The sequence below is a fragment of the Crassostrea angulata genome, chromosome 1, assembly GCF_025612915.1.
Source record: "Crassostrea angulata isolate pt1a10 chromosome 1, ASM2561291v2, whole genome shotgun sequence".
In the NCBI taxonomy this organism is placed as follows: Eukaryota; Metazoa; Mollusca; class Bivalvia; order Ostreida; family Ostreidae; genus Magallana; species Magallana angulata.
The window spans coordinates 29,969,568-29,989,055 of NC_069111.1; the positions used below are offsets into that span (position 1 = coordinate 29,969,568).

Sequence of the window (19,488 nt, forward strand, 5' to 3'; positions counted from 1 at the left end):
TTAGAAGTGAAAGGATAGTCCAAAGGTTTATTTTGTTGTAGGGATTGATTATCTATTTTCTGATCAAATCTATCATTTAAGAGATTATGCATATTCAGTCAGGATTTGTATTGATCAACAAATTCTGATGTGCTAATTGTAGTAGCATCTACACTTTTAGCTTTAGATTATTTGTTCCAAAATTGTTTATAATTACTAGTATTTGGAGAGAATTTATTCCGTTAGCGAGTGAGTTAAAAAACTGTGTTCGGATAGTTTTCATCAATCTATGGTAAGTTCTCTTTGCATTGACATAAGCTTGTTTTAAAGCGCAATTATTTGGACTTTTTGTAACTTTTTTTTACTTAAGTTTCATACTTCTTGGCGTAATAGTAAGCAGATTTTATTTACCCAATTGGGTTTTTTCTTACACTTCCTTTTGGATGGAATTTGACTTTTTCGAAAAATAATGGCTGTATTTGCTGCAGTAATAACATGTATATACTTGTTAGCCTATCTACAAGAGTGTTGGTGTATGTCAAAATTTTGAAAATTGTATGATGATCTCTCGTCCACATTGAAATTGTAAAGTCTAATATATCACATTAAAACTATCTTTTCATCTTTGCATGTTGGTATAGCCAAAGAAATATTATTTAATTAATTATATTCTGTATTTACTTATTTATCCAATCTGCACCGAGAGAACACAGGAGGCCATCATTATGAATTAACAGTACCCCCCCCCCCCCAAAAAAAAAAAATTAAAATTAATTCATAATCTAAACATTTCATGTACAACAAAATAGTAAGTTTGTACAATTAATTAATACAAACAAACGATCATATGCTTTGGAACTGTAACGTTCAGGTTTTAATTACACTGGCGTCGGAAGCAAATTGACAGGGGGGGGGGCTAGACTAATTCTCAGAAATATTGAGAGAAAAGTAATTCCCAAAATCATGGAAATCCTAATCCGGGGGGGGGGGGGGGGGGGGTGGGTGGGTGGGGTTGGGGGGGAGTATACCTATACTTCCAGAAGATAAAAAAACTCACCCAAATATTTTTTTTCCCAACATCATGAAATTCCTAATCCGGGGGGGGGGGGGGGGGCTATATGCTTCTGAATCCAACTTTTCAATCTTTCAAGGTAAATTTAGGAACAATAATCTTTCCTGCGAGAAAAAGTGGGGGGGGGGGGGGCTGAACCCTCTATCATGCTATGTTTCTAATGGTTACGTATAACTTTGCAAAAAAAGTGGGGGGGCTAAGCCCCCCTAGCCCCCCCCCCCCCCCCCCCCCCCCGGTTCCGACGCCTATGAATTATATACATATTTTTTTTTTGGCCAGAACATGACGACAATTTTGCGTCGAAATTTAGTTTCCTATACACTAATATGATTAACAGAATTTATGTTTTTCGTCTTTTAGAGGATATTACTAATTTTGCAAAATGAAATAAAATCTTCGTCTTTTTTTAAAGTCATTAAAAAATCATTATTTCCAAGTTGCACTGGAGAGGGAGGGGGTCTTGTCTGGTGTTACAAACTGACTACGCAGGCACGTACATGTAGTATCGTTCTTGAAAGGGGGGTCTCATTCAAATAATTTGACAGCCATAAAAAGCCAAAATTCTTAATCCGTGGGTGGGAGGGGGGTATTTTCACCAATTATTCATTTTCACTATTATTTTCTTTTCTTTCACTTTACATGCTCCCCAAAAAGTGGGATGACACTCCATGTTAATTCACCTTTATTCCAGGTAAATTTAAGCAAAATGTTTACACAAGAAAAATTTAAATTGAAATCAAAAAGGGATACTTTGTGAAACAGAACATTGAATCCAAGGCCTTGAAGACCGCATGGAGTTATCTCCCGTATTGGAACTCTTCAGTCAAACAAGAAGTAGATCACGTAATTTCCAAAGTATGATGTTTACATCTCAGTTATTTCTCAATAATCGACAAACTAAAAGGTAAGCACGTTTCTTCCCACTTTTATAAAATACTGATTCACTTGGAGCGATGCAATCTCTCTTCACGAAGGATTATGTTTTCAAAAACTCCAAGTTTGTGAAAAATTTGTTTTGCTCTACTTCTCGTTCTGTGTCACTCATACTTGATATTGAACTGCAATCAAATCTAGAACACGGCGATAAATGATTTTATTTTATTTTAATATTCCCAGTGTTTTGGTCCACCATGTTCCATTTTACATGTTTACTTCGTTTACGATTCTGTCCCTCGGTGTAAATGGCGTTGCACTTAGTTTACCCGTTTTTTCAAGTTGTTATGCATGTTTTTTAATGATTCATCCAACCATTTCCGATCGACATTCCCTTTTATTTGACGTAGTTTAACAAACGTAAACAAAACAAAAAACTTTAACAGGAACTCTGAAATAAAGTTGGATCTGATTTCATGTGATATGAAAATAACCAGAGATTTACCCACAATTTAACCTATTTTGGTAAGGAAAAAGTTATAATTCATTTGTGCAGATCTGTATATGTACATGTTGATATGTCATACAGAGACAGTAAAGTAACATGTCTCATGTCGTATTGTTTTACCGACAGTTTGATCAAAGTAGTTAAGGTTTCTCCACCCTCGATGTTTTTATGGTTTAATCTGTGTAATTTTTGTTTAAATTTGATGATTAATATGCAAACAATCAAATTAAAGTTAAATATTGGTATGTTGCAAATATTTTGTTCATGCTGTAGGAGCTAACACAAGTACACTATCAGGACAGTTATAGCAACGACTGCTCTCTTATCAAACATCACATTTATTTTAACTAATTTCGATATAATAAAGCAATTTTTAAAAGAAATTAATCGCAATCCTTTATTTTAAGTATTTTAACATTTTAAGGCCAATAAAATTGCCAGTATGAAAGCTATCACATTTACAGTGCATTTTGATACGATTTTTCAACCATGAATAAGTACAGTTTAGCAACATAAAACGTCTATAACTTTTGAAATAATGGTTCAAACTCACTGAAAATTGGTACATTTGTAATTCATTATATATCCTATCGAAATCTGCAAAGAAATGTTTACCTTGCCTGGTAAAAAATTATGAATTGTGGTCTCTGTCAAGTTTGCCTATATACGGTTTTATCAGTTTTTCATTGAATTCAGCGATTTCAACTCAAACTACTCTCTATGAATTGTTAAACATTGGTGTCATTTCACTTTACATAGCTTAAAATGTGTTAAACACAAGTATAAATCAAGAAATATTGGCAAAACTATGCACCATGCACACTATTATTATAACCGATAACGGTAAAATATTCCGGATTGCTCACAATGACGTCAAACGACAATCGAAAGACCTTAAATTGTTGTAACATATTGAAAGACAAATTTTAATTGTTTATTGATAGAAATTTTACAATACAACCTGCAAGACATTTGTTATGATTTGAAGCATTTTTTACTGGTCAGAGAGAGGCAATGAAGAGAAAGATAATATCTTATAAACATTGTGAAATATAAAATGGCATAGAGAAAATGTCAGTGGATTATTGATACTTATTTTTATCCCTGCAGTGTATGTTCATATTTATGATAATCTAATTAAATAAGATGTTCTTAATCCACTACTGCTTCTATAATTACAAACAATTAAGATATGATGAAGAAACTTTCCTATGATAGCTATGTATTATAAAGTTAAAAGAAAACTTATTTTATATTTAAAAAATATTGGAAAAGTTGAAATTTGTGCAATTTCATTGCAAGTTTAGAATGTCAGATTGGACACTCAGATCATGAGGGGCAGCTTAGATCAACATATCAGTGAACTACATTTATCACTGATCATTAGACAGAGTCTATGACGATTACCATCACATGATAACAACACTTCTAATTATAAAAGTCAAATCCTATATGATTCCAAGATTTAGGCCCAGCAAATAAAACTTTGCTTAGTCGAAAAAAAACTTTTCTTTTGAATTGAATTTTGTCTACATGTACTGCTAGTATTATTTACATAATTGTGATGGTTACAGGTACATGTATATATACACAAGATTCAGCTTTGTAGCTGCATGGAGAAAAAAATTCATGGATGAATACTAGTACTTTTCTATATTGTCTTACTTAATTGATCTACTTACTAGAACATCTTTGTATCTTTATCTCTTATTTAATATGACCTGCATGTAGTCTAAGACACCTTTATATTACACCTTATTGCAATGTTTTTACAACTGTACTTTAATGAACACCTGTCTAAAATAAACTTTTAAATTCTGAATTATATGGATGGTATCACCATACACAGTTTTTGAAATATGTTTCTTTTTCCATCTCTTATTTCCATGAAATTGTACATGTATAACTATATTAAACCTTTAAGAACAATTCAAGGTCATATATGGCAACAGATTTGTAGATTGATCTTATCTTTCCTATTCATTGAAAGAAATTTTTATTCCATAATGATTTTTTCTTACATGTACTTGGAATAGTTATAGTGAATCAAATACAATAAGCATTTTCATTCAAGCTGGGGCTCAGAATTTCAATTGTTGGCCAGTTAATACTCATTTCTTTTATATGCTACGTATACAGGTGTACATGTAAAGGAAATGTGATTTTTTTTTTTATAAAGTTCTCCATTCATTGGCAGTAAATTGGCATGTACATTCTCCCAATTCTTATAATATTAATTAGGTAGGCTAATTTAACTTATTGCAGCCATCTTCCTTTACACAGTGCTGCTTGCAAAAGTATATTTTAAAAAAATATAAAATTATTATTGCAGCTGCATGCTTATGGTTTTAAACCCAAAATTTTTTAGAAACAACAATAAAATGTTAATTTATTTAACAAGTAGCTGATTGGTCTTATAGTGAGTATGCAATCCCACCAAAAATACAGAAAATCGTAATATGAATTATTATCATACAGAGTTTATGTTCTATATATTCTGTAAACATTTTGATGGAGCAGAGCTGCTAAGAATATGTGCACTGTGAATAATATTAAATGGGAGAAATTGTCACTGTGGCAATGATCAATATATGCATGTATACCATAATTTGAACAGCTTAGGTGCATCGTACATGTAGGGTAGATGTTGTCGCCTAGCTGTAACACTTTGTATACGGACAGAAGTAATAATGTTTACCATCACATACGTACTTTCTACCGTTTTGTCCAACCTTTAAAATGATTTAGATTTAAATATAAAGATAATGAACTTCTTAATCCTTTATATTTATTAAAAGCTATTCAGTCAGATGTTTAAAGGCCTTCAGAAGAAAGGCAGTGATGTAATACCTTCTTAGTAGTTCTGTTACTTAATTAATTCAGAGTATCAATTAATATACTGAATATCATTAGGTACCATACAATGAGATAGTTAGATAGATGGGACCGTTTAAAAACTTCAAGATATCTGAGTACTGTAGATTCCTAATTAAAAGCGAGGAATTAATATCCGTGTAATTTCGTGAGAAGCACCCTTCGCGGATTTTAAAATCTCGCCATTATTTTTTGAGAGTTATGAACCATAAGAAATAGAGAAATAGGTGCTACGTTTGCGATTTTATTTTCTCCCAATTTGATACAAACCAGCGGGATCGCGGAATTAAGTACTCTTGTAATATGAGGAATTTACAGTATTCGAGATTTCAAGGGTAAAATACTTTTTAAAAAGTGGTTGGGATTTACAAATCACTTCGACATATCCATTGTTTTCGAGATATCGGTGTTCGAGATGTCGAAGTTAAACTTTAATTTGATCACTTAAAACCTAATCATTAGAATGTATGTATGTGTTCATTTCTAGCTCTCCTAAAATTGAAATTATTTCAATTATTTGCAATATATATACTTTGTTGTTGACAGCTACATGTATATTAATGCTTGGATACAATATCATTAATGTATTGATTGTTCCAAATGTTACCAAATAGTCAGATGAGGTAAAGTATAGATTACCTCTGCTAATGTCTTTAAAAATTGTTAGAGATAATTCATCTCCATACTTTGCAAATGATTTAAATGATGTTTCAGACTTTCAGAATTATTTTTGCATGGCAAGTTGAGGCTCAGAATATGGCAATGAAATTTAAGATGCTTTAATATGCATCATCAATTGATTTTTAGCTCAACTGAGCCATCAAGAGTACAGGTTCTTAAATAAATGCAAATAGTAAGGTCAGACAAGACTTATATTCCATTATTTTTGAAATTGTTCTCTATCTACACAATTTGAAGATTTCTACAATGTAATGCGATCCATTAAAATATATTTCAATCATTTCATATGATACTTTTCTATTTAGATATATACATGTAGTTTCAATAGAAAATACATGTATTTACTATTACATTGTTTTTGAGCATTCAGTTGCATTATGCATGTTAAATTAAGAAAAATCCAAAATATTATAACTCCAAAAAAGCATTTTAATATAATCTGGAATATTTGGCATAAGCAGGTTTGGATGCAAATTGGCTGCAGGTCTGTAGCTCCCACATCTGATAAAATTCGGATGGAAAAATTTAATGGCTATATTATTTTCCACAGATAAGGTTAATCAGTCCAAAACTAGTGCACGTTTTTGTGCACAATAAATGACAATTTTTTCAATGGGTGGCACTGTAGCTCCCGGGTTATCCATACGAATTTTTCTAGACCAAGAGCAACAGACCTACAGCTAGATGCAAATGAATAATGAATAAATTTTCATGGAAACTTATCTAATATTGAGAAACGTCTCATGTGTCCTTAAAGAACTGTTCAATTTCATAGAACTTTACCCATAATATTACCCTAAACTTTTAAAGCTGCCTTTAAAACATGGCCCTGGTATTTCTTGATTTATAAACTATTAATTATTGAAACTAAATTATGTAACTATTTTTGGTACCGGCTATAAAAAGTATTTTTTACTAAAATTAAAACATATAATTATAGAAAAGACACATTCCAGGATACTCTGTTGAGTAATTGATTGGTACAAGTTGGATTATTTTTGGATAAAAACAGGAATAGGATAGGATGTTGCTGGAATAGAGGAAGTTTTAATTTGCTATGTCTATCTCTCTGTCTGTTTGTAAAACCTTAATTAGCCCAATTTTTTATTTTGGTAAGATAATAATTTCATGCATGCAATTTGTCAAATGGAAGGTCAAGACTATATATATGGGATATCAACGTTAATGAAGGTCAAGGTCAAATGCCAAAATAACTTCCAGCGATACAGTGTACAGTGTACATGTACATTGTCATCTTTGTGGATACAGTGAGAGTTTTAATCACTGGTTGATCAATTTTATTCTTTAGTGGTCAACTGGTCATCACAGACTTGTGTTTAAGAAAGGAGACCTATAATGAATGTACATGTAAACATATTCCTTCAGTAGAAAACCAATGATTAAAAAGCTTAAGTCTCTAAATATGTAAATGGTAAAAGTAATCATAAATCAACAATCAAAACACTCTATATGAATCAATAGTTTTACGATATCATAAGTGATGTATCATCTTTTGAATTTACGTTAACATGGTTAAGCCCAAGCTAGCAGACTACATTACCTCTTGTGGTTTTTGTAATAACAGCTCAGGCTTATATACATATTCACATTTTATTTTTAATTTTTTGTGAATTACCTAGCTGAATTGATAAAAGTACCATGTATGTATCATGTACCAGTGTATTTTAACTCATGATGGATTTGTACCTATCTTGATTTTGTCTTGGTACTGGTACAAGACTACTTTTAAAGTCATTTAATGAAGTTCCTTATAGTTAATTAATTTGAAGGAAATGCACATTGGTGTTATGGAATTTCTATTTCTCAAGGAAAATGCTCAAATTAAATAAATGTTATTTAAAGTGTTTCATACAACCTAACAGCTGGTCTTGGCAGAGATTTATAGAAATTGCAGTTTGAGTGTACTATCATCATATATGTCACTCCTAATGAAGTAAGAAGATGGTACTTAACAGTTTCTTTCAATATTCGCCCTAAAATTCAGAAGTTGTTTAAATCTCATAAAAATACACGTGTACCATCTTGAACATGTTTGTATATAAAGTACCAAGTTGTACACTTTTACCTGTTATCTTGTTTCAATAAATATTTAAGACTTCAACATTTTGGCATATTTCTAAGATTTGGTCAAAAATGATGAAAATTTGCACATTTTCTCATAGTTTTTTTAAGAGGAAAATGTGTCCGCAGCCATCGCCCACAAAGAAATTAATATATTTTATATGATATCACATGATAAAGTTATAAAGTGAGTTTCATCGTGGGTGACAGCTGCAGACATATTTTTTCTATTCAAAAAACCACTAAGGAACTGGTGTCTTCTGCTCAGTTTATGAAAATTTCATGAAAATGCACTGTTTATGATGTCCCAATTAACCTTGTGAAAGTCTAATCAGGTAACTATTTATAGATTCTTACTTTATGGGTATTCTTGTGTAATTAAACGTTACATTTCAATTTCTTGTGATATTTTTAAAAATCAATCTAGAAGAGCTAGGGCAAAATATGACTGAAACTGTACATAGTTCTTTGTTATCAAAGTAACTTTCAAACAGTTATGAACTGGTATTTTAACTTAAAGTATATATACCAGGTAGCCCCTGTAATGAGTTTTATTTATGACATTTTCAAAAAATTATAGCAATATGCCCCAAAAAAGATCAAAATCATCTTGGTTTAAAATCAAGGGTAGTTTTGGAAAATAGCATGTTCAACTTTTAGTATGAGCAATAAATTGCAAATGGTTTATGCATTTACACGTACTTTAAAGCTAGGTCATAGATATTAAATGTCTGAGGTGTTGTGCTTGACAATGAATGACCAAAATTGGGAAAGTTCATGCATGGGATGAGTGAGTAGTGAATCTCGTTAATAAAAAAAAAACCTCTTTAGTATCTCAAGTGTTTTAACCCATAAAAGGAAAAGAAATTCAGCAAGTGCAGATGTGTTTTGAACTTCACCTTAATTGACGTCTTTTTGTGGGGTGTGCAGTAAATTGAAACTTGAGGACGTGAGATGAGTTGATTCACTTTGTGGTTATTATGACTAATGCAGTTTATACCACTCTCGCTATGCACACCAGCACAGGCCAGTGTTTCCTGCCAGAGAATTTCTCAATTAAGCATTTTATAAATTAGTCTCCATGACACATTTTTTGTATCAAGTACTTTTTATTATTTTTATTATAGGACATTACAGTGCCATATAGTGTCAGGCTAAGTGAAGTGCGGAGGTAGTTTGTGCATACAAGTTTACGGAAGAAGTGCCTTCAGAGCAAGGCTATATCATTATAGTGTTAAAAAAAAAAGGTCTATTTATTTTTAAGTTATTGTATTAAGTGGAGTCAGTTAATTAAGGTGAAAGAACTTTAACTGGAGAAAAGCAGAGAAAACCAGCGAGCATTGGCTTCATGAATTAGGGCCATCACTTTATAAGTATTTATTGGCGGAATTAAATGCCATATAATTTATTATTTCAATGTTTAAGGCAAAACATTATTTATGAAATCAGATATTGAGGCTAAAAAACTATGAATTAAATCTTATTGAACTGGTGTGAATTGTTCATGCATGCATGGATACCACTTGCCCAAAATGTACTACAATGTACCAATTTCTACAGTTGTCATCCCACAAACTAGTATGTAACTATTACTATACCTGCTAATATTGCCACCTTTTGCATGAGGCAGTAGGCCAAGGACAACAGTTTACATTGACTTTTCCAATACAGAAGGTTTCAATAGAAGGGGTGAAATAATTGTATTTTCCTGATCTACTAATTTAAAACATAACATTTTGCCTTGATAAAAGTTTGTTAATGAAGATACTGAGTATTATTGTACCGGTTGCTCATTTGGTTGGGTAAAAATGAAGTCACATTGTGAACTTTTTCACCTGATCATGTGCTTTATTTGTTTTAGATCTATATGATTCTCTGATCATCAGAGACATAAAAACAGCTGAAAATCAATTAATATTAATAGTAGATAAATAGATGATAAGGGATACTGGTTAAGATTCTGATGTTTTACGGTACATGAGTAAGATATGTTTCTTGCATATAAGGATATGTTTCATAAGTTGTACAGTACTAATACCATATAGTTCTCTTGCATGTTTCCTTACTCCCTTAAGATATGCTTGGCTAGTCATTGAAACTGGAAGGGGTCACTATATTGACATCTAGTTTATTGACTCCGATATGTGAGCTAAATTTCCTTTTCGATATCGTTTTCCTGATGCAAATAATATGCATCTGCATGCCCTGTTTTAACATTAGTGAAAAAACGTGACAGTGAAAAGCTCTGCTATTTATTTTACAAGACTATCTAAAGATTTCCCAATGGCCATTGAAAAAGCATGCACCTTTAATTAAAATACATAATGTAACTGTTTTTCGTATTGCTAACTTGCAAGGAGGTTGTATCTTATTTCCTACCATTGAAAGATATAATGGTACACAGATGTAGCTAATAATTGTAATACTATTGGTTTAAATCTCTGTGTAATGTGGAAAAGGGTGTTTCTTCCTTTAACCTAATTAAGCCTCAGTGAAACTTGAGAGTGTACCATTGTACATCTAATATGACTAATTGGGATATACTGTTCTTTGCCAAGTCTGTACATGAGTGATGTGCAACGTATATAGTCTGACTGTGTGGAGTTAAACATCTTCATTGTGTTGTTATTGTGCAAGTACTTTTTTGAGAACAGAATAATTTATTTGCCCGTGGAGCAAACCAATGTAACCCGGGCCCCAACCTTTGGCAACTCCATCATGCATCTATATTTGAAACATGTACTGCATTGAATTAATCATGAAATAGAAAAAAGTTAAGATTGTAGAGTAAATCACAGCGCCATTGAATTATGAAATTTTGGTAGATGTCATATTGTAATGGATCTATGCATGAAACATTATACTAAGTACTGCAGTTATACAGGCATTAGAAATAAACTTATGTAGTTTGTGAAATAAGATTAAATATCCTCCATGGAATAGGAAATGTGGTACAAGTGTATGTTGTAAAAATGTGTGTTCCACAGGAAACCTGGTTCTTTTTTTAATTTCATTTTTGGAATCATTTTGTTGCAGTTGAATTCGCCGTGATCTAGAAGAACACTGATGATAATGGATGCGGAGAGTGGAGGATCAGCTCTGTCCAGCCCCTCGGAGCCGACCATGTCAGACGGGGCCAGTCCTCAGGAAAGGAAAATACAGGATGTCAAAGGTATAGGACCAAAATTTTTAGAAGGCTGGATAGTCAACAAATTAACCATCAAACCATGCAGCCTTAAATTTTGACACATGATTGTTTTAGGCCATAAACTAATATTAAGTAAAGAAAAATCCAAGATAATTTAGGTTTAAAATTTGATCATTTTCCTATATCATTTTTCAGAGAACTTCTTTTTTAGGAGATTAAAATACTGTAAACCAACTTTTATTAGCGTGCGAGAAATTTTCGTGAGGTGTGCGAGAGCCTAATTTTCGCAAATATTTCTCGCCGCAGGCCAGTATTTACCATTATAGTTGTAATGAAAAAAAAAAAGGTGTGGATAAGGCTTGGTCGCGAAACTTGGTCGCAGCAAACCAGTTCATCTCAGATAAATCGAGAAATAAAGTTGTCGCGAATAATTGTTGGTTAACAGTAGTATTAAAATGGTCACGACCATTGAGTGATCTTAAGATCCAGATTGAGTTGAAGTGATCGAGATAAATCTCCTGCATATTTGTTGTGTTTATAGCTAGGAAGTGAAATGGCTCAAAATTAATGCAAATATTAATTTGTTTGTGCATCATTCCATTACTGATGATAATTATCAATAAGGATGACTTTATATTAATTTTGTTGTGGAATTTGTTATATAAGAGCAACTAAGTTATATCTTTTTTAGGAACTAATTCTTTGCAAATATAATTATCAGTCTTCATATTTAATGTAGGGAAAGTAAAGGAATCTGTGTTCATGAAAATATAATGAAATCACTGATTACAGAAATTTTGCCTTAGAGAAAGATATGGTATTCAAGCTTTGAAAACATTGTCTCCATGAGGATGATTATGTTTTATTTCAGCTTTTTTTAATTCAATAGTTCTTTTCCTGGTTCACAGAAACAAATTTGAAAAAGACCCGGACAAAAACATGATAATAATATATATATATATATATATATATATATATATATATATAGATATAGATATAGATATATATATATATATATATATTGATTTATAGGCAAAAACTTCAAAAAAATATAAGTGTGTTTATTTGTAAGTGTTTATCATCATCATAATCAATAACTATTATGGTTATCTTTCACTATGAAACTGTATCAATTGTTGAGTGATGGGAATGTATGTACCGGTACGTGGCACGTGACATTGTTCCGGAGAAAAAAAAATGAATGAAAAGTAATGATACTCTTCACAAATAACTTCCTTTTCCCTATTTTTGCATAATCTTCTGCCTCTTACATCAGTGCGTCTCCTTATTGGAAGGTATTCACCATATAGTTCATGTACTTCATTTTTGTGTAGATTAACTAGAAGTGCATTATTTATCAAAGTTCATTTTTATTTGCCATCAGAAGAAGCAATGTACAGTGCTGAGTATGGGAACTACTTTAACAACTGCTATACACCAAACTCCGAAGAAGACATGGACTTTGGATCTCAGACTTCCCCACCGAAAGTCCAGTCGTCTCCTCAGCAAAGAAAGAAGACTTTAAAAAGGCCATGCAGTAGCAGTACTGATGATGTAGTGATGACCAAGCCCGCGGCTTACAGTGGGATGGACTCGTCCCAGGACAGCCCTGATTCTGCCCAACAGCCCACATCCTCCACCCCCTTCCTCCCTCCCTGTAGAGTGTGCGGGGAGAAGGCGTCGGGGTTTCATTACGGAGTGAACACGTGCGAGGCTTGCAAAGTAAGACCTCCTTATTTTTTTGTCATTCAATTAAATCGTTATGTACTCGATATTCGATAAATTAAAATTTTAGAGGCTTATCAAGAATGCTGTGTCATGAACTTGAAGGAAATTCATCCTTTCAGACCATAGTAAATATCCATGGGTGGGGGTACATGGACTCGATTTGACATTCTTTTGAATGAATGTACATGCATCTACATTTATAAATAAATGATTATGCATAATCTTACCAATGTTCATAGTGACCCAATTTTTACTGATATAAGTAATGTAAGCAGTTCATTGACTCATAGACCATGTACATTGTACTCTAGTGTATAGTACGTCATACGTAGAAATAAAGATGTAATTCGAATATATCCACTTTGCAAGGCAATCTTAAGTTTGGTATCTCATTATCATTCAGTATTTGTTCAGATGACCTAATATTATCAGTCCCCTCCAAAGATAGATAGAAAAGAAAATTAAAAAATATGTACATGTATAGTATCGCATTTATATGTTAAGAATATAATACTATACAATATTTGAGGTCAATAGGATAAATTAGGTACCTTTTGAGTACAGAATTCATCATGCCAAAGGTGAGGTGATTCGGCTCGGTGAATATCGTACTTGAAGGGTACCTAAATCATCAGAATGATGTCAAAAACAGCAATAATTGTTTTATCATAAGATTCAGGGAATTGTGATAGCAAATTGAGTATTATCAAGCAAAGAAAACCTCATCATCTTTTAGTTTGAAGTCATAGCCAAACACATTGACTAATGCAATATTTCATTGGGCGACTGGAATAATGATAATCAATCATACCGCACTATTTTTAGTCTAATGTAGAAAAAATCAAATGTAACATGTATATTTACCTCGTAGGTCATGTGCAGGTGAATTTCACGTTAAAAATTTTCTAACTTGTTGAATATCATCCAATTTGAGAGCTAGGAATTAATCATATTATTAAACTGTGTTTCAAGAGTAAAAAAAAAATTGTCTTATCGTCCGAAAAATACGGCACAGTGTATTTAAATTCTTCTTTTCCATGTTGTATGATATATATGACTTTGAGACTCTCTGCTTTCTAAAAGTAATAATTACTATTTAGATACATGCCTTTACTTTTTACTGACATAAAAGATAAGTGAACTATACATGTACTTGATTTAGCTGGGTTTTTTCAACGTATTACATGTAATTTCTTTTAACAGGGTTTCTTTAGACGAAGTTTAAGGAGAAAGACGGAATACAAATGTGTGAAAAGTGACAAGAACTGCACCATTGCTCCAGGGAAGAGAAATGGATGTCCATTATGTCGTTATAATAAATGTTTAGCTGTTGGAATGTCCAAAGAAGGTAAACATATCTTTTAATTAATTGGTGGGTGCAACTGAAAATATAGTAAGTTGAACTATACTCACATTCAACTGTTATTAATGCTTATAAGTCAACGTAAGGAAACCTAGCTCTGTTAACTTATAAGGAATTAAAGCATATGAGCTGTATTTTTTAGAATTTTATTTTGCTGCAGAAACCTGCTAGTATGATAAGTCTGCATATAAATTAAACTTTTATGATAAAAGACACAACACTTATGTAAATTTAATATAATTACCAACATGACCTATTGTAGTACTAGTATCAAAGAATATACAAACGGATTAGCAACAACTTTTGGCAAATTTCATCCTTACATGCAGAACTATTTACAATTTTCAGATAAATTAAACTTTTATGATAAATAAAGTTTGAAAAATTCATTAATTTTTGTCAGATGAAAGATTTCTCCTATAAGGAATATATAGCAAATCAATTTTTGTACAATTCAATTTTGCTCCAATAAAGGCTTCTTAATGGCCTTTCCCACAAAAATACAGCTTATAGATATTTAAAACCATGATTTCTCTTGTCATTTTAGAAGAAAAACACATTTTCGTTTAAAAAAAAATTTCAACATGAAAATTGCAGCTCATATTGCTTTAAGATAAATGTATGTTATGAACCATACTTTATTTTTTTTTTATTTTTAAATTCTTCCTCAGACAATAAGAATGATTGATATTTATAATAACTGGTAAATATTTGTTATTTCCCTGTAAAGGGTGTGTCAAATATATTTGTACATTGTGCTATTTCCATCTAAAGGGTGTGTCAAATATATTTGTACACAGTGTTATTTTTTGTTCCTTTTTATCGAAAAAAGCTATAGTAATGATGATTATTACATTTAATAGCCATAAAGACAGGAAGATATACTCATGAAAAAAGGACCCAGGATATCCGTGAAATCAAGCGGTTACAAAATCAAGTGGAGGTTAAAGAGGAGGTGGAAAAACCTTCATTGGAAAATCAAGTAAAGTTGGCAGCTGTGAATGAAGAATACGAGAAATTGGCAGAACACATGGACAATGCTCAGAAAACAATGTATGGACCTTTGCTAGCATTCTGGACCAATCCAAAGGCTATTTCAAAACTGACCAGTGATTATGCAGTATGTACATGAAGATACACTGTAGATTTCGTATTTAACATGAGTACTTAATTTTGCATTAGATTGTGAAAATATATAGAATCGCTAACACCAAATTTTTCATTTTGGTTTCATAAAGTTCACATCGGTCAGAAAAACAAAATCATCAAAAATAAAAGCGTTTAAATAGGAATCTATTGATAATAATCATTACTAAAGCGAAAACATTTTTGTGTTAGAAAGAAATTTTTATGGAAAAGAACACTGTGTCATCTTCTTTCTTGGATATCTTTTAGGAAGCGTTCAGGCTGAAGTCGGAGATGTTTGGAAGCATGAACAACCTATCTAAAGAGGAGTACCAGCAGTTCTATAGTCAGACTGGGATTGACCTGGATAACCGGATGATGCTGGTCTCAAACTTTGCCACCAACATGGAGAAGAGCATCACCAAGTTTGTGACCTTCACAAAGACAATTCCAGGCTTTGCCGCTCTCCCCCTCGAGGACCAAGCCAATCTTGTTAAATGTACGTCCTTGTCTTGTACCCTGGTACTGTTAGCAATACATTCTTAATTTTCATCCAGCCTTTTATCGGTATATCTGAGTTTTAATTGGCACACTTTCCTGTTAGGAAGTATCCTTCCTATACTAGTAAGCTAGAAAAAAGTTTCCTAGAAATTATGTACCGTACCGGTTCCATATTTTAGAAGCTGTTCAAAGTGTTACCATTGTAATAACACTCTCATTTTAAAAAACAGATTTATTGTCAAAAGATAAATTCTTATTTGCGGTCGTATAAAACAACCCTTGAAAATCATACGAAGAGGGAAGATTTATTCTCCTCAGCCTCAGGCTTTTTACCATCTCCCATAGATTTCACTCATCTATCAGATCTGGGTTTTGTTTTGATTTTTTTTTTTTTAAATAAACCTGCAGGGGAAATTTTACATTTTTTTTAATTTGAGGAAGATTAAAAGTACTTGAGTTTTAACTGCATGAGTATTGATTTGACAGTATCTGATTTCCTCCTCTTCTCTTATGCATCTTTGCAAATCAAGTGTTGTCAGCTGTCAGGTCCACTCTAGCTCTCAAACTTCTGGCGTGGTGTGTATCAAAAGTGGAGTAGACTGCAAGCCATTGGCATAGTCATTTCAAATACCATGTTCTGATATATCTAGCTGAAAAGACATCTCAACAACTTTAATTTTATTTATTTTTGATTTTATCTAGTTAAACTTGGATGTATGTCTAATGTTATAAGACCTCACAACACCATTGCTTCTTTATATACATAGTTTAAAAATCATCTCAACAACTGTGCCTTATTATATTTAATTAAACATTGTGCTTCATAATTTCTAGTTGAAATTTTAAAGTTGAATTGTGTTTTTTATTTCTAGTTAAAATATCTTAACAATTGTGGTTTATTTTACATGTAGTATCTTATTTTCTTTACAACAGCCTCAAGATTCGAGTTTTGGATGTTTGGCTTTTGGAAATTCATTGACGTAGAGAACAGGGTTTTAACAGGCCCAGCAAGGAATTGCTACCACTCCTCAGAACTGTGTAATGTGTGGAATAAAGACTTTGTGGAAGCTTTATTCAATTTTGGTCAAACCTTACATAATCTTCAAATGAGTGACTTAGAAATTGCCTTGGTTCGCTGCATTTGCTTAACATATACAGGTACAAATAAATTTTATTTAAAAGTGTTGGCTATATATCTTTAATAATTAAATAATTTTAATTGCATAGAAACTGATCGTAAGGTTTAGTACTGGAGGAAAAAAGTGAAATTATCTCTGTGAAAGTAAATTGTTGCATGTAAATTAATAACAAAAACTAAATGTGTAATTTCAAATTAACATGTCAATTTTTCAGATCGATGTGAATTAAAAAGTCCAGAAAAAGTTGAAGAAATCCAGTGGAAAATGATCATGTGTCTTAAATATATCATAGAGAAAAACCACGATAATTCAGAACGTTACTTGTCTCGTATAATGGACAGGCTGGCAGCGGTTCGCAATCTAACGGACTGGAGTAACAAGATCGCACAGGAAGTGAAATTGGATTGGCCGATTTTACAAAGACACCCTCTCCTTCTGGAAATGATGTCGATGTAATCTAATTACATCAGTGATTGAAGGGTTTCTTTGTCCTGTGTTTTAAGCAGTTTGTTATGTGTTCCTATATGATAAAAGATAATTATTCATTTCAGTGTATATCATTAAGAAAACAATTCAATTTGATGAAAATCATGTATAGTTATGATTTGATTCTGCTTTATTTAAGAGAGCTGACTTGATAAATCTCTTAATGGTATGATTTAAATCCATGTTTAAATATGCATACAAATCAAAACAGGGTTACTTGTTTGTAATTTTGCACTTATTTTTAAAATTTTCTGCACAAGATTAGATATACATATGGAATAGGAAAGACATTTAACTATATACAGTGTATATGAACATGTACAATGGTAGACGTGTTAATTGTATGTGCCATGTTGGTTTATATCCCTCTCTCTTTCTCTACTGTGTAGATGAAAATTTGTATTTTAAGTTTAAACAATATTTTATTTCAAAATGAAGTAGGATCAGACAGCAGGCATGGCCTATTTTTGTCCTCTCCCTTAAGAGGTTGAAGTTTATTCTATTTCAGTTTTATCCTTTTGGTAGCAAAAACACTGATGGTTTTCCTGACACAATATTTCCCCACTTTCACATTGTTATGCAATGATACTCTCAGATGTATTTTTGGGCCCTATTTTAAAAAAAACCACTCTACTAGTTGGAGTTTTTAAAGTACTAAACTATGAATTTATCTGATTCAGGTAGCCTGGATGCAATTTTTCCTTTTAGAATCATTTGAAAATTATTAATATCTCTTTCCAACTCAATCAACTGAAATGCATAATTTGTTCATGTATGAAAAAATTCTTTTTTACTCAAATTATATTTCATTTTGGCTGTTATTCTATAAAACAGTATTCTAGAATTGCAAGACTTACGATTTTTTTTTTCAATTATAAGATTTAGAGTTTTTATTCTTCAAATTTTAGGAATGTTGTACCGAGTGAAAATTGTGTTGATCTGTGATGAATGAATGGTGCTTTTGGGCAAATATATGTAAAATGCTGGTCATTTTATGCAGATGCTTGTTATATGATGTGATCACTGTATGATATGCTTTATCAAAAGAGTTTAATTTTGTCATTTTTTGAATGAAAAATATCATGTTTAATATACATATAATATGATTCAATAGATGGTAGATTTTTACCTATATATAACTGTACTGTGGAATCATTTTTAATTCATAGGGCGAATTATCATGTAATGGTAGATTTTTGTAGGGTTGTGGGAAAGTAAATCTGTGGATCCTGCCTTAAGAATATACGTACAAATCAAATTTACAAAATTTGTTGAGGATGTGAATTCTTGGATGAGGAGTACCTACAAAATCCAGGAAAATTGAGGGACCTAGATTATCAATGATTCCACAGAAGTTTAGTTTGTAAATTGGTGCAATGCAGTTTCTTTTGAGGATGTAATGTGTTTATTTTATAACTGGTACTAAAAATTGAAAGGTTTAATTCTAAAATATAGATGTTTCTTTTAGAAATATTTTTACTCTTTATAATGTTTGAAAGTTCTTAAGGTAAATTTTATTTGGTTCCATTAACAGGATTGTATTGTATCTGTGATAAAAGAAAGATCAATCTTCAATTTGCTGTAAATTCAATCAAAAAGGAAGATTACCTACAAACATACTTAGCACTGTTATAGTACATTCCTTTTAACTTCATCTTAATGATTTGGTCACATGATCACTCTTGTAATGCCAGACAGTGTTTGCTCTTCTTTTGATTGTCACACTTAGGTAGTCTAACATACAAGTACTTCTACACTAAGAATGAAAGAGTGTTCCAAGAACATTTTCATGAGTTACAATTGAACATAAATGCCAATAGATAACCCCATATTGTACTGTCACTGTTAGGGACTCATTGATAAGCTGTTTGAGTACAGTAGTACTTTCGTGAAGTGAATCAGTTAACGTTATATGTACTGGTACTTTAT

General features: G+C 31.8%; 1 protein-coding gene across 2 annotated transcripts; it reads left to right on the plus strand.

The window, feature by feature from the left end:
- Positions 1-1,820: 1,820 nt before the first annotated feature.
- Positions 1,821-19,194, plus strand: LOC128189448 (retinoic acid receptor gamma-like). Of its 2 annotated transcripts, none has more exons than XM_052861063.1 (8): positions 1,821-1,955; positions 11,106-11,241; positions 12,602-12,939; positions 14,149-14,293; positions 15,172-15,428; positions 15,704-15,932; positions 16,868-17,092; positions 17,288-19,194. In XM_052861063.1, exons 2-8 carry the CDS (start codon positions 11,136-11,138, stop codon positions 17,527-17,529), a joined length of 1,542 nt encoding a protein of 513 aa, XP_052717023.1. In that variant the 5' UTR covers positions 1,821-1,955; positions 11,106-11,135; the 3' UTR covers positions 17,530-19,194. The 2 variants fall into 2 exon arrangements, with proteins under 2 accessions (XP_052717023.1, XP_052717033.1); XM_052861073.1 differs by lacking the exon at positions 1,821-1,955 and adding an exon at positions 2,297-2,449.
- The last annotated feature ends 294 nt before the right edge of the window (positions 19,195-19,488 follow it).

Bases quoted from the DNA above. Each gene is read 5' to 3' on its own strand.
- LOC128189448 (XM_052861063.1), top strand. From the start codon at position 11,136: ATGATAATGGATGCGGAGAGTGGAGGATCAGCTCTGTCCAGCCCCTCG. The intron at 11,242-12,601 runs GTATAGGACCAA...ATTTGCCATCAG, and splicing joins GAAAATACAGGATGTCAAAG to AAGAAGCAATGTACAGTGCT. The intron at 12,940-14,148 runs GTAAGACCTCCT...TTCTTTTAACAG, and splicing joins ACACGTGCGAGGCTTGCAAA to GGTTTCTTTAGACGAAGTTT.